The sequence below is a fragment of the Clupea harengus genome, chromosome 14 (genome assembly GCF_900700415.2).
Source record: "Clupea harengus chromosome 14, Ch_v2.0.2, whole genome shotgun sequence".
NCBI classification, from domain to species: domain Eukaryota; kingdom Metazoa; phylum Chordata; class Actinopteri; order Clupeiformes; family Clupeidae; genus Clupea; species Clupea harengus.
Window position 1 is genome coordinate 10,958,591 of NC_045165.1, and position 24,800 is coordinate 10,983,390.

Genomic DNA, 24,800 nt, shown 5'->3' on the forward strand with positions numbered 1-24,800 from the left:
TTGCACAACCCATGTAGGCTTTATGTGGCAAATGCATTCACTTTGCGATCTTCTCTAATACCTTGCACCAAGAGACTACTTGAATATTAATCAATAAGTTCAACAGCAATGACATCATAACTAGAAACATGGTTTGAGTTTAAGGACCAACACAGCTGAGAGGTTAAACAGGATCAGACAGACACTATGTATGTTTTATTGTGTGCGTTTAGTCGTGGGCAAAGCCACAGTGATGATTTGTTTTAAACGAAATCGCGCGCACATCAGGCTACTCCATCTGACATCGGATGAGAACAGCACCATTATGCTTTATGCATTATGTAGACCCTTACCTCCTCCCGAGCAGCAAGACTTGCCGGTGTGTCCGCCTCTCCATTCGGGGAGCCGGCTAATGTGTCTTCCGCAGTCGTATCAGTTTCCAAATCTGGAGACAACATTCTGCTGGCTGGACATCGCACACTCAAGCCACCACTACTTCGCTTTCTTCCCCAACCCCAGCAGCAGCGGCAGCGGCAAAGGCACAACTTCCAAACCTTTGCACAGCTGGGCCAAACGCCAAGGGATGTTGGGGATCCCGTTTAGGGTGTTCCCATCGCATGGGTCTGAGGGGCGGGGATCGAGGACTGCAGAGGCTTCCCAGCATGTTCAAGGACAGTGGAAAAAAGAAGCCTACAGTCACTGCATGCGGTCCTGATGGTGACCACATCGGCTGCTGTGCGCGCTCTCCAACAGTGCAATGAATAGTTTGCAGATGGAAAGGCTGCTCGGCAACTGCGCACATGGACACAATTCCCCACAGTCTGAGTGAATGATGAGCGCAGTCTATTTGAGATATAAAGCATACATGAAGTTACCTAACAGTTTGGTAAAAGCAACTGCACGCTATATATTAATAATACACTATTGTTTAAGAAATAGATTGATAAATAAGACTACGCAGAATCTAGTTTGTGTTTCTATCACTGCCCTCTTAATTTCCTTAAAATATCTCAGTTTTATCTGACAACACAAATAACTGCAAAAAGTAAAAATAAAAAATTGTGCTGACTGCCATCTAGGCTTCCAGCGCCCTACCCGGGAAATTAGCCTAAACATGAAGCAATATTAGCCATGTGTGTCAAAACTAATGTGAATGTATAATGGTGTACGTCTTTGCTTTTGTGTTTTACGACCAAGCCGCAGGTCTGTGTACTTTGTATCAATTACGCGTAGAAAATCAAGTTATCATTGCTCAGAAACGCACAAATAATGTACGGACTTTTATTTTGAAAACCCATTAACAGGAAGTACATCCATTGTGTCAACACACGCTGTAGTTGAAGTCGTGAATTGCAACAGAAGGTGCCTATTGTATGAAGTCTTGCTGGTTAAATCATTTATAGGTATATTTAAAGGTAAACACCTTCATGTCTTGCATGCTTTTTCTGTTACACCGTCTTACCCGCATTTGTCTGTAGATAATCGTGTAAGAAATTGGCTAGCTAGCATTTCAAATGAAAAGGAAGCTAGCAATAACTTTAGGGTCCCGTGTAGGTTCACGTTGAACCCCAAGTTCAGACAGCTTCATCAATGATGGTGTATGGAGCTGGCAACACCAGCCTCATCTTTAACATGAGCTAGTCATTGCTTTATGTATAAGTAACGGTTGTAAGCATTGTCAGTGCCTACCCACCCAAGTTGAATTGAAACTGCACAAATATGTGCGAAGTTGCCAAATGAGCATTTGATGTAGCAAATGTTAAATTGTCCTTATAGGTTTAGTCATACTCGAAAGGAGGGATGTTGCGACGTCCCAAACCCACCGATTCGGAGGATGATCTCCTACGTGAGCAGCAACGGTTTCTGTCATCAGGTACCTCGCCATCAGTCGTCAATGTGGTGCGGCGTCCTGACAAGCGCCGAGGCGAACAGGGGACGGGTGACCCAGAAAACAGTGAGGACAGCCAGAGAGATATCGTCACCATCGAAGGTAGTCCACTGTCACTGAGATTGGCATTGAACAGCAGTAGTTGCTTTCCACTAAAAATGTGACAAAATAAAAATTAGAGAGGAAAAATGATTGTAGAGCTTTTGAAACTAAACACAATTTTGTGATTTCAAAGAAAAAAAAAATATAACATGTGTTTTATTCACTCTAAGATTTGCCAGATGAAATTCCCTCCCTTACACCTGCACCCCCCAAGAAGTCACGCTTTAAAAAGGCCCAAGTGCACTTTGAAGATGAAGATGCTGAGGAGACACTGGACAGACATGACTCACACATCAGTGCTGTTCTCTCCAGGATAGTTGTCAGTGATACTTCATGTGTCTATAATTGTGGTCTAATATCCTCTTCAAACCCTTTGGTTTTGGGTCTCCATCCCTTTTTGTTTGTCCCCTTTGAGTCCCTAAGTGTCGAAGAACAAACATAAAGGTCTTTTCTCATCTTTCTTTAGGAAAGAGACACAAGCACTGTGCCTATATGCCTTCCTGCAGTTACTGGCTTTGCATTTCCCAAAGTTATGCATCGATCTGAAGGCGTCACTCAGGTAACCAGAAGTTCATGCAAGGTTTACTCAAGCCTTAAACCGGGACAAAATGTTTCAGAACAAATGTATTATATATAAAAACGTAGTACCTTTTTGTTTTTCAGGCTAAAAGTACTGTTTCTGGAACCAGGAAGAGCATTTTTGCTCGTCAGATTGCTGCACAGAGAACCAAAGGGGGAAGACTTCCATCACAACAAACATCAATCTCTGTTGTTCCTAAAGCACCCCAAAGTGTTGAGTCCCCCACCAGCATGGAATTAGAGATGCCATCTGGAATTGGTAGTAAGTAAAACTTCTGTCGCTAAATTTGAAATGCAGGGAAGCACACCAAGACAAGCCCTGCCAAAACCAAAAGGGGTGCTCCTCTTTAAGCAATTCAGTTTGTCAGGCTTTGGCAAGACACCGTCCACTTAGCTTGTTTGTGGGTTGGCATTCATTTTCCCCACCTAATGTGGTATTTGTAGTGGTGGTCAGGTGTGTGAGTTTGATATTTAAGATGTGTGTGTTCTCTGGTTTTGTGTATGTGTGTGTGTTAGTGAAGGAAAGTGTATACTGCTTGTTTCTTTTATATTTTTCCTATCCTGCAGGTGTGTCAGGCGGCCCTCTCCTAGTGTCTGGACAGGGCCTGGGGCAGGGCCTGGGACAGGGTGACAGTGCTCTGGAGGGCGTGAAGATTCACCGGGAGAACCAGGCACGTCTGGAGGGCATGACACAGGAGGAGATCCTGGAGGAGCAGAGAAGGCTGCTGGCACAGCTTGGTAAGAGAGAGAGCATCAGAGTTATTGTGTGTTGGCTCAGCCGCCTGGCAGACACCAGTGCCACTGAGTTCATCCAACACAATGCAGCCTGGCCACTCCTCTGGAAGTCTCAACTGTGCTAGAGGCAGGCTCAGGCTCAGGCTATATATGCAAGATTATGAAGACTTGGAAAAAGAAGGCGCACCTCTTAAACTGTGCTATTTTGAGTGCATTTGTATCATCGGCTTCTCTCTAATTTGCACCGATGTCTGTCATATACCTATTTCCTCTGAGATATTGCATTCTATGTAGAGCCTGCTGTGATTTGAATAATGTTTGTTTCTCATTTGAAAATACGACTAAGGCCATTATGAGGTTCCCTGTTGAGAATGGCCGGCCTCTTGGTCCATAGCTGCCAGCGAAGCTGCGATGTAGTCTTTTAGTTGTGTTGAAGGTTGCCGTCTGCCACCCCTTTATCGCCAGTTACTGGCTGCATGACTGATGTCCAGTATGCCTTTCCCATCTTCAGATCCCAGGCTGGTGGGCTTTGTGAGGGCGCGTAAGGGGCAGAAGATGGCTGGTTCTGATCTCGCGGAACAGACAACTTCCTGTGGTCAGGATGGTGAGGTCAGGGGTCAAGAGAAGCCTTCAGTTGTTTCCGCTGCCTCCTCAGTCATGGACGTCACAGACACCAGCCAGGAGCCACTGCAAGTTGGCATGGAGGATCCAGAAGAACCCGAAGCAACTCAACAAATCACAGGTGGGTGAAGTTGTATCGACGTGCTTCAGAATTTCCAATACGGATATGCATTCTGTTGTTTGGACATTAAAGAGAGACAGAAAACTAGATAGATATACTGCTAAATGAGTGAGACTAAGATGTGCACTTTTGGTTTAATTTCAAAAATGCAAGTTCAAAATTGGCTTTCAGTGATTGATCCTAATAAACATTTCTAGTGAATAAGTGACCTGCAAAACTCCTCCACTTGCTTTACAGTTTGTTTGGGACTGTTGCTACTATTGCTGTATTATTCAATTATTATAGAACACAACAAGTACAAGCTGTTCTGCCATACGGTGACGGTGTTTCTGAATGGTTGGCGGTTTCTCTTATCCCCCGTACCCCTGCAACTAATTATATATAATACAGTAATGTGGATTTGGCAGAACCTAAAGGCATGGCTGCGTGACTTGAATCCCTGTACTGAGGCTGCATTGATTTCAATTAGTCTGATTAGTGCAGCGTCGGCCATGGCGAGCGCTGAAATTCATTTAGGGTAATGGAGGTAAATGGAGGAACTTCATACATATGAACATGAGGCCTGAGATTTATGCCGCTCATGGCGGAATGTCGTTCACTCTGTGTTTGTTCTCCAGTGGGTGTTTGTGGATCTGGCTGTACCTCTTTTCTTTTTTTTTTTTCGTCTAGAATTCTTTTCACTTCCCTCCATCTTAGAAAGGGACAGCATGAAGTTAATTGGTGGTGTAGTCATTTTCTTAGATATATATAAATATGTTTAATGTGTTGGTAAATGTTGCACCTCTGTCATATTTCACACTGTTGGCTAGGCTAAGCCTTTTTTTCTTGAATGCTCTATTTTGCTGCCTCTGTAATTGTCTGTAACTCATTGTCATCGCTATACGGCAAATCCCATAACAAAAGCATTGCCCCCTCCAAAAATCTAGAGGAGGACCTGCCGTTCAAGCCCCAGAAGGATTGGGTGCACATGGACAAACTGGAGCCTGATAAACTGGAGTGGACCAGAGACCTGCCCCCACCCAGACGAAAAGGAACTAAGAAGGTGACACAGAGAGACACATGCTTTGCTCGAAAAAATTGGGCTGTTAAATTTGGGGGTTAAAAAATAGATCTGTGATTTAAAAAAAAAATTAAAATTAAGATTTCACCTATTGATAACAGTGTGACTATGGACACAACATTTCAACTGGAATATAGAGTTAAATAAATTAAATATAGAGTTCATTATCTGTTCAAAATGTGTCGCCTGGATCATGAAAACAATTTGAGAAATTCAAAATTGTGGCCCAGATATAGACGAGTGTGCAAAAATGGTACTATGTTCAGAAACGTTTTTCTCAGAAAGATATATCAAACTGACATTTTGCAAGTATTCATTTGAGTGGTCACACTTGATGTGGTAAAATCTTCAGGAAAATCTGAGATGGTCGAGTAGATCATTTTTGAAAAGTTTGCTGATTTTGGGGAATGACCCTAAAGGAGGAAGAGCTCAAGGGAGGATAGAAGCCTGAGACCAAGACTTCTTTCTCCACTTGCCTCTCACTTTATTAGTCCTTGTGTATGCAGAATAAATTAAAGATCTAAATTAAAGATGCAGTCTGTAATTTGGTTTGCAAAAGTTTGGTGATATTTTAGCTTAACAGACAATCGAATTACAACCCTTCCGTTGATTGGCTGGGATTGTTTATGGCTCAGTCAGAGCCACTATGTTTGATTCCCATTCACAGAGCCAGGACTGTGTACGAACACCAGAGTTTTTGTTTGAGTGCAAAAACGGACAGCTAGAGGACTGTGAGGAGCCATTTTCCGACAAAAAGTGTATGGAAATAGAATCACGGACTGCACCTGTAATGCTTTTGCCTTTTATAGTTCTAAATTAGATTAATGGGAAGGGTAACAGTCCGCGAGGTAGCCACTCGGACACCATTTTCAGCTCTTGTGGCTTGCTTGTGTCTTGTCTAGGGCATGCAGGCTCGGTTTGACTTCACTGGCAACCTCATGTCCCCAACAGAAGACCTGCCCACACATCTGGGCTTGCATCACCATGGAGACGAGCCTGAGGTAAGTGTAGCCAGGAAAAGAGAAGAGCTTTCACATTGACGACTGAGAACGATGAACCAAGTCCTTCTTCTGATTAAATAATAACAATTCAAAATCTGTTCAAAACAGGTGGACTTTTGTTGCTTATTGCAACTTACCTACTTTGGCCCTGTAATTCGAGAACTCATAAGAGCTTTACTACTGTTTGCCACTGAGTGAGTGTTAAAATGCCTTTCTCCTCTGTGATAGTGGTCTCAATGCTGTCTTCTCTCCTCACTGCCCTCCCTCGCTCTCTCTCGCTCCCTCTCTCTCTTGCTCCCTCCCTCGCTCCCTCCCTTGCTCCCTCTCTCTCTATCCCTCGCTCACTCCCTCCCTCGCTCCCTCCCTCTCACTCTATCCCTCACACCCTTCCTCGCTCCCTCTCTCTCCCTCTCCCTCACTCCCTCTCTCTCTCACTCTATCCGTCACTCTCTCTCTCTCCCTCTCTCTCTCACCCTCCCTTGCTCTCTCTTTCACTCCCTCTCAGCTGGCAGGTTACTCCCTACAGGAGCTCTTCATGCTCTCTCGCAGTCTGGTGTCCCAGCAGCGCACACTGGCTCTCAGCACCCTGGCCAACATCATCACAAAGGTACAAACAACATAACAACAATAAAAACAACACAAAGGACATAGAGGGATGCCCTTTCTGTCTGTAACAGTTAGATAGAGAGTCAAAGAGTGAGTTGGGCTCACCTAGACGCTGCTAATGAATAGGTTATTGAGGGTGTATGTAATGCTTCTGATCTAGTCTAATGACTTTGTTGATCGTTGCACTGCTCATCATCTGTCAGTGATCGGCTTTGGTGAACCTTAAAGCCTTGTTGTCTTGCACTTGCTTCCAGTCCTCTCTGACTCAAATCCTGACATCTAGTCTCTGTGACTACTCTGTTAGGCCCATGCCTCATATCCATTTGACAAATAGTAACCACACTTTCATATGTAACCGAACTTAAAAACATGTCATGTCATGAATAACTGATCTGTTAATCTCGCTGTCTCTCGTCGTCCAGGCTCGCTCAGGAGCGTTTGCGTCGGTGCTGAAGGGCAGTGTGCTGTCCACCCTGCTGGACGCCGGGCTGCTCTTCTTGCTGCGTTTCTCGCTGGACGACGGCGTGGAGGGGGTGATGGCCGCTGCGGTGCATGCCCTGCGAGCTCTGCTGGTGTCCACCGATGACGAGGTGACTGACCCCCTTTTGTGCGTCACGTTGTTGGGAGAATACTGTTGAGAGATGCACTCTTGGTTTGAAGTTATGGGAACTGGGTGCAGTATTTCAGTGCGTTGTGTTTGCACATTTTGTGTGTGACATTACTTTCACACTTTCACGTCTTTATATAAAAAAAAAAAATTAAAGAGTTGGAGAGAACACTGTAGTAGATTATTAGAGGGTGAAGAGGGGATGTAGAGTCGATAGAAAGACAAATTAGAACTGATATATCTCACATTCCATGTGTGAAAATCCAGTAAAATGACCAGTGAAATTCCATGAAATATCTTGAGCATGATTGTCGCCAGGAGCACCTTCTGTTTCAAGGGTACCCCTAAAGAAGTTAAAGATAGGGACAGACCAGACAGACAGATAGATAGATAGATAGATGGATGGATGGACAGACGGACGGACGGATGGATGGATGGATGGATGGACGGATGGATTGATTGATTGACCCTTTTTGTCTCTAGTGAGATGATCATATATATTCAAATGTATGTGTTTGGGTGTCTGCCACAGGACGGTCTGGATGGGACGTTCTCCTGGCTCCTGGGAATGGCCTCTTTTCCCCTCCTGCCCACCACCCAGGAGGAAGAGGAGGATGAGGAGGATGAGGGGATGATTGGCAAAGAGACGGAGAAGCAGAAGGAGGAGAGGAAGTCTGATCATGAGGTGGCACGGCAGGACGTGGTCAAGGTGAGCGTGGCTTCCTGGCTGTCCTTGTTGTTGTTGTTGTTGTTGTTTACTCTCTGTTTTGTCTTGGCATATTCTGTCTGTTTCCTCTGCTAGTTCTTTCTTTGTTTTGTTATCTACTTTGTGTTTGTGAGGTGCACGCAACAGTGCAGTGCAATGCCAAAAAAGTATGCTCCCATCTACATAGAAAGTTTAAGCTCTCTGTAAGCATCTCTGCTCAGTATACATCATTGAGTTTGGCTTGTAGCCTTTCTAATGATCAGATGCAATAAACCTTTGTGATGCTGAGTGCCAATTGCTTGTAGAGGTTCTAAACACATTGTGGTTTCGTGGCGTTGTTAAAGGGGCTGTTGAAGATGACGGTGTTGCCACGGATACGTTACATCCTGGAGGTGGTGCGTCCGTCTCCACGGGTGGTGCTGGACCTGCTGGAGGTGCTTGTGCGGATCGCTCGCCACTCCACTTCTGCTGCCACACAGGTAACACACACACACACACGCACACACACACACGCATACATGCACACACACACACACACACACACACACACACGCATACACGCACACACACACACACACACACGTATTTGTCTTTACAGGTAGTTGAAAGTTAGGACTAGTTGACACGGAATTCATAGTGAGTTGATGTTGTTGACAGTTTACTTATACTGATATCTAATGATCAAAATTAAGTTAGTACACATACACTTAAAACATACACACACATTCACACTCACACACACTTCACACTCACACACACACTTCACACATCCACAAACACACACACTTCACATGCACACACAATTTACATACACACACACAAATGGAGACATGTAGGACTAACACGGATTCATCAACATTCTCACTGTTGCCTTGGCGACTGTAGATTGTGAACTGCCCCCGCCTGATGGACACTGTGATGTCAGAGTTCCTGCCTTCCTCCTGGGCCTCCTCACCTGCTCCGCAGTCTTTGTACGGGTTGCCCGTTGCCATGGCGATGAAGCTCCTCCGCGTGCTGGGCACAGCGGGACGGCACGTCTGTGCCAGGCTGGTGAGTGTGGCGCGACTGGCACGCCCCGCCGGTCATTGGCACAGTTAGCTAATAACACATGTTAGTGCACTCTGTCAGTGGCACTTGGTGCTTTCAGCACTCTGTAGATTTCTATTTGGGGAGTCTCATCGCATCAGTACAGGGTGAAATTGCACTGGTTTGATTCCCTGATCTTTTGAACTACTTGTGTAAATATTTTATTCATAAGAAAATGAACTTTCGTCCTCACTTACAGCTGCACTCGCTGGGTGGGAAAGAGCGTTTGTCTCTGCTGCTGGCAGTGGAACCAAGTGAGCTGCTCCTAGAGGCGGGGGAGGCGTTTCGCTGTAGCACAGAGGCCTACAGGATGTGGGCTGTAGCTGCCAGCTATGGTCAGGCCTGCAATTTGTACAGGTGAGGACAAGAAACACAGATGACCCATCGTCACTTGAACACCTAGCAGATTGTAAGGACAACAGTCTTTAACTGCTTTCCTTCTGTTGACTTGTCAGTTGGGCACCCTGAACACGTCTGGTACTGGCACTTGCTGTTACATCAAAGGTGTTCAATCTCATCTACAGATGGGATGATGAGGCTGTATTTATTTAAACTGTGTCCCGGAATGCACGCCTGATGGAGCACATCAGTCTCCTGAAGACTGATCAGTTGAGCAGATGAACTCAGTCTCTCTGTACACTTGAGTTAAACCTCCATCTCTCATTGACTTCCATGCAGTGATCTGTACCCCGTTCTGATGAAAGCGATGCAGTCCTTCCCCCGACCCGTTTCCTCCTCCACCGGTCGCGTGCTTCCGCTGGAGCTCCAGAGAGCCCAGGCCATCCTGACGCTGCTCACCCAGGTGACGCACACCGCAGGCTGCCACCAGGAGCTGCAGGCCGCCCTGGCCAGGTGAGGCTGCTGGTTTCCCTACAGCTGGAGAAGCCTATTTTATTCATCTGGAGGAATTTGCTTAAAGTGGCATTATGTAGGAATTGCTAATCGCTAACGAGATGCTAGCGGCTAAACCTAGCGAAACCTCTTGAGTCAACAACTTTCCTAACACAGTCAAACATCAAGCAAGTGCAACACAAGACAAAGCAAGACGGCAAATAAGCTACTTACTAGTTCGGCAGACAGTAGTAACCGGGCGGCTTTAGGCAAACCTACATAACCCAGTAATATGCCTACGGACCCTGGTATGGCAATGGCACGGAGGCGATTCTCCATATTAAACGTCATTGTAGCGCCCCAATTTTTTTTAAGCTGTTATTTTAAGGTAAAACTGCTAATCCTAACCCTAGCACTGAAGTACAATTCCTACATGATGCCACTTCAACATACTTTAACCAGTCTACCCATGTGCTAAAGGTTTTTTTGTGTGCGGTGAAACATATGCATTGTTAGCAGCACTTAATCATGCTCCTATTTATGCTCTAGGAAACACACGTTTTATGGGTCATTCAGTTTTACAGTTCACAGAGTAAAGCCCCGGTAAACATGATGAGCTACATCATTTGACTTTTTGTCACCATAATGTTGAAAGTAAACCCTACAGCCTTAACTGCACCAAAGGCCATGGGTCTCTTGTGAGCACACAAATACTGGTGAAAATCCCTCATCTGCATTGTACTGTGAGTTGCTTTGGGCTTATACCCAGCATTCTTTATATCAGTGCATTTAATGTAATTGTTTTATTTCACAGTTCCCAGGGTGAGTGCCCTCCACCCCCTCCAGTGACATGGGGTCATGTGACTGGACTGCAGCCCACTGTGATTGGTCAGCTAAAGGGCTGTATGAAGGGGCTGTGTGAGGCGGAGCAGCAGCTGGAGAGCTCACTGAGTCTGCTTCCCTCTTACCTTCTCTACCTCGGGGCCTTTTACTCCCAGCTCCCTCTACAGGTGAGTCTGCTTCCCTCTTATCTTCTCTACCTCGGGGCCTTTTACTCACAGCTCCCTCTACAGGTGAACACCGTGGCACAGCCTAGAATAGGAAGAAAAGAAAAGCCTTTATTGTCATTGTATTTGCATACAACATTTGGAGTGCTTCTCCTGTTGGTGCGACGAGGGACAACATATAACACAACAACAACATATAACACAACAATATTACAACTATCTAAAAACAGTAGGAATAGCTTAAAATATATATATATATATATATATATATATATATATGTTAGAGAGCCTGAGATGAATGTTGGGCTTTTTTAGCTGGGTGTTCAAAAAAAAAAAAAAACACATTGAATATTTTCGTACTGAGTTATTTAAGCACTTAAAGTATAATGGGGACATCTTCAAAGTGTGTGTAAAACATTTCTTCCTTTTTTAATATAATTTCCTCGACCTCAACGAATTCCCTAAATCACTCTAGTGCATATTGCAAGATGGGCAGGGACACATCAATGCTATGCCTGTATCAAGGTCTCGTGTGTGTTTTTGCTCGAACATTGATCATTAGTAGAAAGAAAAGGTGTTGTTGTGCCATTTTGTAACTGGAGCAGTGGTGTGTAATCTGTGATGTGTGTTTCTTCTCAGAGCTCATTTCGGCCAGTGGAATGTCTGCAGGAGCTGGAGTCTCTCACCTCAGAGGTACTGCTGCCACTGATCTCCCATCAGGCAGTGCACAGGATGATTGACAACCTCAAGTAAGTGAACTGACAGGCTGTGTGGCTGCGCTATGATGCTCTGTTCTGGTGAAAGCATTCACAAATGAAATGGCTCTTATTCGCTGGCTCGTCGTCGGTTTAGAATACTGCAGTGACACAGTGTATGTGCTTCACTGAAAAGGTGACTGAGAAATCCTCATGTCTGAGTATTAAGGGGACGCTTGTGATTAAGACAGTGGAAATATGACCCTAGACTAGCATTCATACTTTAAATATCTCTTACACAGGCTTGAATGGACTACATCTTCTTTCTCATGACCTTGCTACTCGGTCAGGGAAGGTCGTGATGTTTTGCATGTCTCGCTTTGAGTGTCTCACCCTGTTCCATCTGTGGCGATGTTTCAGGTCACGCTCGGCCGTGTGCAACCCGCTCTCCTGCTGCCCGGGGCCTGAGACGGTGGCCAGCCTGCCGGGGTTGGCCTGCTCTGGGGAAGGGAACAGCAATGGCCTGGTCGGCCCTGGATCCCCATTCCCCCTCCTCACCAGCCTGTACTACCTGCTGGACATCATCACAGGCATACACAAGGGACTGGCCAAGAAGGTGAAGATTACAGAGAACAAGTTTTTTGACGCTTTATTCTGGCAGGGTTCTGCTCTCTTACACTTGTGATAATAATAATATGATTTCACATTCAATACAGAATACTATGCTACTATGCTACTATGCTACAATGATACTATGCTGCTTGTGCCAAACTTGAAACTTGTAAATCATGCCCTGAACCTGACTGCAAGGATTTCCCTTGCAATTTGGCTTTTGTGGGACTGTTTTGTGCTGCCACCTAGTGGCTATCTATCACCAGCATAATTTTAGTAGCGAATATTATACTCATATTGGGAGTTTTGATTTGAGACACTTTTGTTCCAGATTGGGATTTAAAACAAGATCCGGATTTGGATTTGAAAAGATTCCTGTTTGCAAGTCTGCCTCTCAGAGAAAGATGTACCTCCCGGCATCATATTATCTCAAGATTAATGCTTAGTCTGTTCTGAAGCATTCACTCACCATTGTAAGATTGATGAAAATCTGGTATCGTCTTTACAGTCCATATCCATGATCTGAACTGTGTTGTCTTTTTGCCCTTCTGACCCCAGTTCAGTGTGCTGCTCCTGACGGACTCTGTGCTGGCGTACCTGCACAGCTGTGCCCAGGCCATGCCCACCCTCACCCACAGCCGTGCCTGGCTCCTGAGGCATGAGCATCACCTGCTCTACCTGCTGCTCCGCCTGGCACACAGACTGGTACAGTTTATCATCTGATTGCTGTGTGTGTGTGTGTGTGTGTGTGTGTGTGTGTGTGTGTGTGTGTGTGTGTGTGTGTGTGTGTGTTCCAGGTAGTAATTGTGGAGTTGAAAACCTCTACCAGTATGCACAGTTTGTGGGCACCATGTTCCTGCCAAAATATGACATGGGCAGTCTAGACACCTTACCTTTCTGGTGCTTTTATTTGTTATGTGTGTGTGTGTGTGTGTGTGTGTGTGTGTGTGTGTGTGGGGGGGGGGGGTAGTGTGCAATGATCAATGCAATGTTACTGGATTTTCTTTCAGGTTCCAGTTGACCCTGAAGTCGCAAAGCACGCCTCCCTTTTCCATCAGGTTGCCCTGGCGATCCTTCCATGGTTACTGCCAGGAAGTGAATACGTGGCACATGAACTGTTTTCCTTCATTATCTTCAACCAGGCCTTCATACCGTGAGTACTCCTCCTCTTGCAGCTGTCAATCATAGATGAAACTGCCCATGATGGGGCAGCAGGTTCAGATAAATCCTACTGGCTGTGGCTGTTAGACTTGATGCTGCTAAAGTAATGTGGTTGCTGTTTGATCATGTTGAAGAACACAATTTACTGTTGGAACAGCTGGTAGGTTGCCCAGTGATTCATTTGTTTTATCAGCTGCATTCCAGAGATGGACATACTTGTTGCCATCTCTTAAAAATTCAGGTAGATGGAGATTAGATGTTGCAATTCAGCTCTCTACAGTACAGACACTTGAACATCTACCACAACGCCAGCAGACCTGCTGCAAATGCAGTTGTTATGTATTGTGTGTCTCGTACTGGCACTGATCAGTTGGTTCAACATATACTGTTCTTCCAGCATGTGTCTAAGTGGACATTCATTGTTTTGCCGTTTGGTCCAAAAGTCCCACTTCCTGCCATATTGTCTGGGTATAGTCTCCAGTTGCATGTTCAACGCATGCAGCGTGTTTCTTTTGGTAGAGTAATGATCTATGTATAGCTTCAATTGAAAATATTCAAGGGATAAACTAAACTCTCTCACACACACAGACACAGACACAAACACATACAGATGTACCCTTCCAAAGGCCACCAACAAGTTCAGCCTCATTAAACATTTATGTGTTTGTGTTCCGGAATAGAACGGCGCATCATAAAAGATGCATGGCGGTCAAAGGAGCGCGTCGTGAGCCAACCATAAATAGAAACGCCTGCCATCCACGCTGGGAGATGACAGGGCCTGCGATGGCACCACCAGAGATGCACAAATGCGGCTGAGATCAATGAAAACAGTCTGCCACTTCGCATGTGGCCTCTGAGTCTCTCCCGATGGTAGTACCGACTTGTGTGTTAATGTAGTTTTTTTTTTTTAGAGCCACGTTTTAACTGCAGAAGAATAGTAGGAGGTAGTGAAGGCCAACTCGCTGGCTTCCTTAAGCATCTGCTTCATATTATGCTTCGATCCCCTTAACTTTAGTTGGTAAACAGAGACTGGCCTGACATCAGTTGGTGTGCCTCATGCTCACATGGTTTAGGCCTGGAGGTTCATTTCAAGCAGGTGTTTCTGTGTAGCGTAGGATAGTACATTGCAGAGGCTTTGATCATGTGTTTCTCTCAGGACAGCAGGTCAGGTTCACATGGCTAATGCTTCCATCATTATCTTATGATGATGCAGAAACATGATGGTTCAGTACAGTTTTAATGACGGACAAGTTCTACACGACAACCTTAATTAGCACAGATATTTAGGAGGTCCCAATAGCACCATCCTAAGAAACGTTGAGTCCACCATAAAAAGAAATACTCCTTGCAAGAGAAACTTTCCATAAGGACCACATTTAATATATACTATTCATAAACCTTATCCCTGTGAGCAACTAGCAGACATGTTATTGGATCAGTCTTTGCTAGATAAATACATTTCATGTCTAAATGTTTTGAGTGTTTGAGCGATTTTTAAAGAACTGTGATCCAGCCCATATTTAGCTCCTTGAGTTGTATATAACCTTTTTTTGTTTGAATTTTACTTGACATACTTAAGCCATTTTGGATGTATCCTGTCAAAAGGCTGACAAGAAACTGGAGTTTTGGGGTCTAAGAAGTCTTAATTTGGATGCAAATCTTTTAAACATCCTGTTACATCCTGTTAAGTAATGATTGCAAATGATTCTGATGTTTGGTGTCCTGTCACCCTAATAGTCAGCTTGTATGGGCCTGCTGGATGAATCACTTTCATTTGTTTGGATCTAATTTGAGAGCGAAACCGTCTATGGTTGCGTGTACACCGGACAAGGCTGCATTTCTTCCTCAGCAAGCTGGACGATCATTACTCTAGTCGCCGTTCTAAACATAACAAAACACTAAAGTCCTCTGTTTACATAAACAAGCACGCTGTCTCAGCTTATGTACAAGGTCAGAAACATGTTGACGCTTAGCAAGAAAGACTGACAGTTTAGTAAATATTATGGGTAATAAGATGGATTTTGGACACGGTGCTCTGTCCATGCGGACGCAAGGTGCTAGGGGCATTGGCTGCGTGCGGATCCTAAATATAAACCAGCTTGGTCTTTTATTCGGCTTGGTTTTACTTTCAGATTTGGGGAAAAAACACTGTGGACGTGTGTACCCTCATATAACTTTGCTGCTTTTTAAGTATACTTTTATGCCCACCATAAATCTTTTACACAGCATATTTGTTGTTTGGCTGTGTTGTTTGTTTTCCATCTGTTCCGAGTTTTAAGATATCCATATGTCTGCTTTGTAGCAGTCCAACACTGCAAGACCATCGGTGTATTCAAACCTTACTCTGCTTTGGCAGGCCTTTTCTGATAGTGATGCTTTGATGAAGCATGATAACATGTTCTCACACCCTTCTTCATTCATTTGGGAGTTTGCTTCATTTTCCATGTGTGAATGTAAAGTTATGCTCTAATACATTTTTCACCCCCTCCCCCTCCCCCTGCTCTTTCTCTCTCTCTCTCTCTCTCTCTCTCTCTCTCTCTCTCTCTCTCTCTATTTCACTCTCTCTAGTGAGGGGGCCAGTGGAGGTCTGGAGGCAGCTGCTCTTGCTGAGCTTCACCTTCAGGAGGGGGTCTCCGCCCCCCCTCCTCTCGCTCCTCTTCTCCGGGACGCCTGCGCCCAGCTTCCCTCCCTCCGCGGCTGCTACCTCACCCACCTAGCCCACTCCGAGCCCCTGGTCCTGGCCTCCCGCAACCTCCACCTGGGCCGCACACCCTGGCTCCGCTCCCTCCTCCTCCCCGACCTCGCCCTTGGCCCCTCACTGCCCTCCGATTGGCCTTACTTGCCGCTCGTCAGCCTGTACGAGCGAATGGGCCAATCGGAGGGCGGCGGCGTGGAGACGGAGTTCCTCCCGGCCGGTTCGCTGGCGTCGGTCACCCACTGCCTTCAGTGGCTCCTGCTGCTGGAGAGCTGGAGGGAGGTGGCACTGCGGGTGGTCACCCCCGCGGCCAAGCTGGCCCGGCTGGCCTGTGTCTTCCTGGCCTCCAGCGACCTCTTCCTGGAGCCCCCCGTGCAGCGCCTCGCCGGGGCCCTGTTCGGGGCGCTCACGCGTCCCCGGGTGCTGGCCGCGCTGGATCTGGGGGTGCCCCCGCCGGGCCAGGCATCCTTCCACGACCTGTACGCAGCGCTGCTGGCCCAGTACGAGGCTGTGTCGTTCGGGGACGTGCTGTTCGGCTGCTTCCTGCTGCTGCCCCTGCAGCGTTGCTACAGCGCCACCATGAAGCTGGCCGTGTTCGGGGAGCACGTGGGGCTGCTGCGCTCGCTGGGCGTCCCGCTGCAGAAGGTGAATACGCACAGACATTCACTCCTCCTTCATGTACACCGCAGTGCTTCATCCTTTATTCTCTCCATCCTGCCTTCATTCTTTCTTCAATTCATTCACTCATTTAGCCAGATGTCCGTTTGTGTGTGAACAGGACTCAACTGGTGCAGTATGCAGTCCTCATATTTGGCTCATTACCTGATTTGTTTGAAGAGCTGGTGATTCTTGCTGTTTTAAATGTTGCAGTTCACGGTATTCACCAGAAGAGGGAGCTCCTTGATGATATGATCTACTGCTCATTGTCTATTGAAGGGACCAGCATAGGTCATAAGAATATGCCATAGTCAATAAGTCAATGATATTATACCTAGTCATAATTGTTACTTTTATTTGGATTTAACTAGCCATGAGTGGACTGCTTGGTGAATATTCTTTGTCTCTGACCTGGGTAGTGAGGTGTGAAACTAGACTCTCACTAGACTCTCACCCCCCCCCCCCCCCCCCAGGTCGAGACAAAGAACCCTGCATGCATGGCCCATTTGAATAGACGGTGACACCCTTTAGATATAGTGTATTTAACAGACTGTTCCTCAAGGAATAAGTCAGATATGCTGAGGTGAAGTTCTGTGAGGGAGGATGGATCTGAAAGTCTCTGTCTCACAAGTGGTCGGCCGCCATTCTTCAAGAATAAACCTGAATCCTGACTGATCAAACCTAAGACTGAATCTTCAATATATGGTATAAAACTAATTACCATTACTATACTTTATAAATAAAGAGAGATTGACACCAGTTTTATTGAGACCAGACTCGTTAACAGATTCGATAAGTGTCTAAGAGGAATAAGTGCTCCGTAAGTACGAAGAAATCCTTGTGAGTTAGCCGGCTAAAAGGAGTGGCTATGTTCCAGAGCAGTTGTTCTGAGAGCAAAAATCACTCTATCCAGATGTTGTGGAATTGTTACTGGTATTGTTGTTGATGTTGGATTGTTATTGTTGTTGTTGTCGTCGTCGTCATCATTTACTTCCCTTCCCAGCTGCCTGTTCCCCTGGAGAACTACACGTGTCCCCCGGAGGACTCCGTGCCGCTGCTGGGGCTCTACTTCCGCGCGCTGGTGACGGGGACGCTGCGCCGAGCCTGGTGCCCCGTGCTGTACGCGGTGGCGGTGGCCCACGTCAACACCTTCATCTTCTCCCAGCAGCCCGCAGCTCAGGTGTGTACGACTCACAGACACGCTTATACACGCACGTTAACACAGATACACACACAACGAATATTCATGCTCATAACCATATACTCAGACGTTCAGCATCTATAGCATTCTCGTTTTAAGTGGGTATGGTATAGAATCTCTCATTCACACACACACACACAGAGACACACACACACACACACACACACACACACACACACACACACACACACAGAGACACACACAGAGACACACACAGAGACACACACACAGAGACACACACACACACACACTGTTCCTGTTGTTGAACAAACCTTACTACTGTGACCCAGTTGAAAGTGCTCTTTTTAAACACAAAAAAGGGTAGTCATTAGAATGCTTGAGAAATCCTCAAGGCCTAAGAATCTCAATGAAAAGGCTCTTGAAGGTTACACACACGCACACACACACGCGCACACACACACACACGCACGCACACACACACACACACACACACACACACACACACAATGAAAAGGCTCTTGAAGGTTGCGTTACCTTCGGCTCATTTTGCTCTTCAGGTTTGAGATGGATAAATGCTCCACTCTGGGCTTTTTTTACACGGAGCATCGGACTGAAGCATGGAGTTGTTCATGACACAGTTCTCTACTCAGAACAGCAGCTCCATTTTGTCAAGCAAGAATAGATCCTCTCTTAATGACTTTAGTTTTAGTTTACACTGTGATCCTCCACACGTGACATTGCTTCTCTTAAATGTGGGGGGGGGGTGGAGATGTCTTCTATTTTTGGTCCTTGGTGCTTGATAGAAAATTGACACTCATGCCAGTATAGCCTCTTGACAGCTAAGATGTGTTTTTTAGTCACCCTCACCCCCAGCAGCAGGACATCTTGACCCTGAGCTTTGCCTGAGAACAACGTCATTATTTTGTCCTTCAAAAGCCTAGCCATTAGCCCAAGGCGCTAGGAGGCAATTCACAGTTCCTCTCTGCTGTGACTTATGGTTCGCCACAGGGCCCAGTCTGACTGTAAGTCTCTGCCTGTTGCTTGGTCTTGATCTATACTAGTGCAGTGTCTCACTTTCATATTCACAGATACAGACAGATATACACAAATGTCCTTTGTGGTGTCGAAGCCCCTGCAGCATTTACCCTCCACTCCACTCCACCACCCCTCCCCTGTGCGTGTCCCTGAGTTTAGAGCTTTTTTTTAAAAAATTTTTTATTTAAATACAGCCCGTGCTGTTTATCTAACTCTGTTCCGTTTTCAGAAGATGGTCTCATGAGGTGATGTGATGTGTGTGTGTCTCCTCTCTCCCCTGCCGTAGGAGGTCGAGGCGACACGTCGCGGCCTGTTGAGAAAGACTTACTACCTGACAGATGAGGTAGGGTGTTCAGGGGGGGGGATCTTCCTTTTTTTTGTTTCTCACTTTCTATCCCCCAGGGCAGGGGTCGGCAACCTTTTGTATCAAAAGAGCAATCATTTGGAGCCGCAAACTTTTTCAACCCCCCCCCCCGCCCCCCCCCTGCCCCCCTAAGACGCTGACTCATGAGGATCCACGGCGCACCACACGGTACCGTAATTGCGCTACCCCATGGAATGTGTGGGTTTAAGGAGCGGCCCTGATAATATGAGGGATTTTCTGTTTATATTCTTTTTTTATAACAATATTTTCATTTCACATTTTTTTTTTGTGACACACTGTAAAAGATCTCTAGTGTGTTGCATTTATGAAATTATAAAACAACAAAGAGAAAATTGTTGAAGAACATTTTATTGCTGTTCTAACAGGAAAACCTCAAACTCTTATGAATAACTTTGAAATAAATAAAACATATAGAACGAGTATAATAAGTATAAACATATAGAACATATAATATAGAACATATAAACAGGTAAACATAGGTTTGTTGTCATCCTCTTGATTTTTCCTCAGCCACCTACAGCAATCAACCATCGAGTCTGAACATGAAAAAAACAACACAACAGCTCAGGTTCTAAAATATATACTGTATATATTTGTGCAAAATAATAGCCTATTAAATGATAGTGTTCTCACCTGTTTAATGTGATTTCTGTTTCTGAACATCACTGCTGAGCTTGTCTATGTCGGGGCTGTAGGACGTGACTTTCATCTTTACACAGGATTGCAGGCTAACATCTGTGAGGCGCGAGCGATATTTAGATTTTACATAGTTCATATTTGAGAAAATCTGCTCGCATAAGTATGTGGATCCAAAGATGGACAGGACTCCAAATGCATATGGTAAAAGCAATAGCCTACTTGACTGTAAAAGGAGCTTGTTATCGTTCATCAAACTATAATGTTATACGTACTGAAACGTTAATATTCAACACACGGTAGGTCTACCACAACATTTATTAGCTTGCAGCTAAATAACATTTTGACCACGAACTTTAATTTAATCCTGTAAACACTTCTCGCTCAGTATTCGTTCGTGCACTTGGCTGTCAATGGGCAAAGCTGCTGATTGGCGGTTTACTGGCATGTCCCGCCTCCTGCCTGTGGCATGTACTTCCTGATGCCACATACCACCGGTTAAAGATTTAGATCCTACTGATTAGCCACATGCAGAGGCCAAAAATCAACGGAGCTTTGTCATTCACTCCCTCCACCACCCCCCACCCCCCGACTCGGAGTCCAGCGCGCGGCTCACGGTAGCGCAATTGCGGCCCCTCGTTTAGTTGACGAAATATAAAAAATATATTATTATTTTTTTTTTGGTAAAGTTGCAGGGAGCCACGGCAGAGGGGCTAAAGAGCCGCATGCGGCTCCGGAGCCGCAGGTTGCCAACCCCTGCCCCCAGGGGCGTAGCAAGCTTTTCAAAAGTGAGGGGGATGGATGTGATTTGTTTATTAACAATAGAAACGATGGATACAATGACAGAGGTGTACAACATGTATCAGAAATACTTTAATAATCCCAGGGGGAAATTATTTTTGTTACAAACTACAAATATACAAACAAAATATATTAAGAACCTTCCTGTGCTCTCTCTGAAACTGATGCCTCCAGCAACTTCCTCTCCTAAAGTGGTAATAATGGGCAGTGGTAAATGAATAGGGCCAAACAGTTACAGCTGTGGCACTAGCAAACCTCAGTGAATATTGAAAAGTAATATCATTAAGTAAATGCAAACAATATCTAATGGAAATAGGCTACTGTTGTTTAATGTCAAAAATGTTCAACGTTCAGCTTTCAACTTCACTTACAGGATTTCTCTTGAAAAAAAGTGTCAATATTCTCCTGCCTCTTTCTTTTCTGCATCTTGATACTGCGTGACAAAAAGACGTTGCTTGTGAAGTTAAAAAGGTGCAGTTACAGTACCTTCCATCCTGTAGTTACAACTGATAAACACACCATTTTCTAAATATCTGCTAACGTTACGCTTATAGCTACAGTAACGGCATATAAAAAGAGATGAAAATGCCACCGGACATTAAACTTTACGAACACAAATGGCAAAAGACAACCTAGCTACTGTAGCTAGCTAACAGCCTAATGTTAAATGGCGTTTGTGCAAAACTGTGGAAAAACTGCAGAAAAAGTGTGGGTGTTGAACCCTCTCACCGGGAAAAGTGTGGGTGTTAAAACACCCACATCCCCCACGGGTGCGACGCGCCTGCCTGCCCCAGGGTCATCGTGTCCCATCAACCCCCCCACCTCCCTGCCAGTCCCACCGTCCCATCCATCTTATGTCTCTCTGTAATCCACTGCCACTTTCTCTCTCTCTCTTTCCTGTCTTGTCTCACTCACTCTCTCCTCTCTCTCTTCCCTGTCCTGTCTCTGTAATCCACTGCCACTTTCTCTCTCTTCCCTGTCCTGTCTGTCTGTCTCACTCACTCTCTCTTCTCCCCCTGCCTCTATTGATCTTCTCTCTGATCTTTGCCTTGATGTCCATCTTGGTCTCTCACCCTCCTCTCTCTATTTTCACCCATCTATTTACTCTCCCTTTTTCTGTCTTATGTCACGATCTCTTCATGTCTGCTTCCCCTATAACATCCCCCACTACCTCCCCTTCAATTCCATATGTCTTTTTTTCTCATGTCCCTCCCTCACTTCTCTCTCTCTCTCTCTCTCTCTCTCTCTCTCTCTATCTCTCCTTCCCTCTTATCTCTCCCTCCCCCCCTTTCTCTCTTTCCTCCTTTAACATCTGTTTCTGCTTTTTTTTCTGCTTTCTCTCCAGGTGTTGAGGGCCCACCTGCTGCTGTGTAAGCTCCCGCAGCAGCAGAGCGAGCTGGGCTTCCTTACCTATGAGCAGCTGCCTCCCCTGCGGGCCCGCTGGCTGGAGAAGGAGCTGGGCCTGGAGGAAGGCAGCGGAGCGGGGAGGAGCAGGGCAGTGACCCCCTGACTGATGCCCCCCCCCGCAGGGGCTGAGGGGAAACCAGAGGAGCAGACCAGAGACTCATGCCTGTGGTCTGGAGAGACTGATGGAAGGGCAGTTTGAGGCTGCGTAGGTTTCCAGTGGGGATAGGGGGTGGGGATAGATTGGTAGATGACGCAGATGAAGTCAGGACTTGAACATGCCCTTGAGGATCTGTGTCAAACATGGCTACAAATGCTTATTTATCTTTTTTGTAAGTAAAGGTTCTTTATGTACATTTGTGTGAGTTGGTGTCCTTTTGGCTCTGGATGTCTTATTCCGACGATTATGGGCTAACTGGAGCCGCATGGCACGTGTGGTTGCACATCGACTGGGGTGTTAATGTGGGTTTGGGAGAGAGCTATGTACGTTAGCGCACACACAAAGCAAGCTTTCACAAATGCACACTTCATGAAAAATTGAAACCTCACCACGCCTCAGGCTTTACTGGTTTTCCATACCATGAACACACACACACACACACACACACACACACACATTAATCACACAGCACGAAGGGGCCTAGTTTGGAAGGTAACTTGTCTGCATCTGTCACACAGCAAGCAGTATTTAAAGGCATGGAGACACGGGGCTTAATGAACTGAGTCCCAGTGCAAGAGAACCCATGGGCCAGCACATGACTTATTTCCCCAGCTCAAATGAGTTTGGACACGCAGAGGGACTGATAAAAGAGCCAAGCCATTTGGGAGGGAACAAAGCCCTTTGTCAAGCGCAAATCATGTTTTTGGGAGAGAGTTAGAAAATAAATTCGAATGCACTTTTAATGTCAAGACTGAAAGACAACAGGTCATGGATGGTGCTCCTTTCTCCTCCCCCTTAACATCTTCCTGCGGTCTTAATGTCTTCCTGCTCACTTTTAGCCAGATTCATTGCCATTTCTCTCTCATTGAGGCGACTGAACAAATGTCTGCGTGAAATTAAATTTGGAAAATGGCCACAGGGTGTGCCAGACAATGGGATGGTTGTTCTCTCCCAATCCATCCTAGGTATGGCTGGCGACAGGGCACCCAAAAGACCTGTCTTTTCAATGCAGCGATCTGGTTGGTTAATGCTACTCTAGTGTCACTCTTCTTCCACCTTTTCCCGCCCTCTTTTCCCACACTTACCATAGTGACTATTTTTGTTTGCATTTTTTGTTCTCGGCCATAATTTCACATGTTACCAATAATCTCCTTGTTGTTGTTTCAGATAGTTGTGTCTCACGAGTGGCCACGCATGTTGGTTGTTTGTGGTTGTGGTGCTCGAGGCATGGCAGGTTGGTGGTCAACTGCTTCGCTCCCACCTCCCCTCATGTTGCTTTGTTGGTATTTGTTTTTCCGAAAGCACCAGTGATGGGTTTCTGTGTGACTAACGGAGAGAGAGAGAGAGGGAGAGATTTTTCGCCGATTTTTAATTTTTTTTCCTTTTGGTCGAGGCCTCTTGTTTGCTCCCACAGGAATGTTGACTCTACGGTTGCCAGTCGCGCAAGACAATGAAGCCTCCTGTGGACTTCATCTAATAATCACACGGTTTCCACTCGCATCTGGTCCACATTGTCCTGCAAGCCGGGGTTGCCGGGGTTCTCAACGCGCTGGGAATGCACGGCACATCTGCCGAATTCCACTGTCATACTCCTAAAGGCCTTGTACACACACTATCAGCATATCAATAAAAACCTTGTTAAAAAAAATATATCTACTCTCTACTTCGAAAAAGGTGTGCTCATGGCCTGAATGTCCGAGTGCATATGTAAAAGATTGAACAGAGTAGAAGGACTTTTTCAAAGACCTTGTAAAAATGCATGCTAGTAAAAATTGAGACGCGCGCTAACAAAGCCAAAGACAACATAAAGCCTTCTCAATCTCTCCAGTAAATCAGCGCAGATGTTCCACACTCTACCTCAGGAGTCTTGTTGTGAGCTCGTTGTGCTTTTAACCTCCTCGAATCATGATTGTGTAATGGTTGATCGCCATTCAGTAATTCCTGGGTGATTTGTGTGTCTACACATCACTCTTGTTTTCTCTGCTTTTCTTCTTGCCACTTTCAACATGACGACTGCGCTTTGGTCAGTTGGTAAGAATTAGCCAGTTTTGATACAGGAGCGCCTTCATTGTTTTTCTTGGATGAACACGGCAAGCATTAAGTAGAACTGTCTCGTGAGAACCACCCTTGAATTACAGAGAAATGTAAATATGTCTGTCCTTTGACGCCCTCAAGACGTTAATGTTGGACGCCCATGTGCTTGGCTTTGACCTTTGACACATCAGTTGAATATAACTTTCATTTTTGTTCCACACTCCTGAACAACTTGCCCAGGGCTGCTGACTGCAGTTCATCTTCCCCGGAGGCTTTAGTAGTACTTATTTTTGTTACACAGCTCACCCCACACAGATTACACAGACTAACGCTAATATGCAGTATAATGTGTATTTACACATTCCAGTGGGCAGCACTTCAAATTATGCATTTGGCATTAACGGACAAAAATTGGTCAAATATATGTCTGAACT

At 45.6% G+C, this 24,800-nt stretch overlaps 1 protein-coding gene across 1 annotated transcript; it reads left to right on the forward strand.

Moving 5' to 3' along the window:
- Positions 1-1,299: 1,299 nt before the first annotated feature.
- Positions 1,300-22,526, forward strand: rpap1 (RNA polymerase II associated protein 1). Its single transcript, XM_012826897.2, has 25 exons — positions 1,300-1,394; positions 1,756-1,969; positions 2,140-2,288; positions 2,436-2,528; positions 2,633-2,810; positions 3,116-3,286; positions 3,795-4,025; positions 4,952-5,067; positions 5,988-6,086; positions 6,592-6,693; positions 7,115-7,282; positions 7,832-8,008; positions 8,350-8,484; positions 8,891-9,055; positions 9,291-9,448; positions 9,770-9,943; positions 10,737-10,932; positions 11,569-11,678; positions 12,045-12,240; positions 12,795-12,941; positions 13,247-13,389; positions 15,966-16,737; positions 17,753-17,929; positions 19,233-19,289; positions 22,114-22,526. Exons 2-25 carry the CDS (start codon positions 1,780-1,782, stop codon positions 22,276-22,278), a joined length of 4,269 nt encoding a protein of 1,422 aa, XP_012682351.2. The 5' UTR covers positions 1,300-1,394; positions 1,756-1,779; the 3' UTR covers positions 22,279-22,526.
- The last annotated feature ends 2,274 nt before the right edge of the window (positions 22,527-24,800 follow it).

Excerpts from the sequence above, each read along its gene's own strand:
- rpap1 (XM_012826897.2), top strand. The coding sequence starts at position 1,780 with ATGTTGCGACGTCCCAAACCCACCGATTCGGAGGATGATCTCCTACGT. Across the intron at positions 1,970-2,139 it reads AGATATCGTCACCATCGAAG|ATTTGCCAGATGAAATTCCC; the intron begins GTAGTCCACTGT and ends ATTCACTCTAAG. Across the intron at positions 11,679-12,044 it reads AGGATGATTGACAACCTCAA|GTCACGCTCGGCCGTGTGCA; the intron begins GTAAGTGAACTG and ends GCGATGTTTCAG.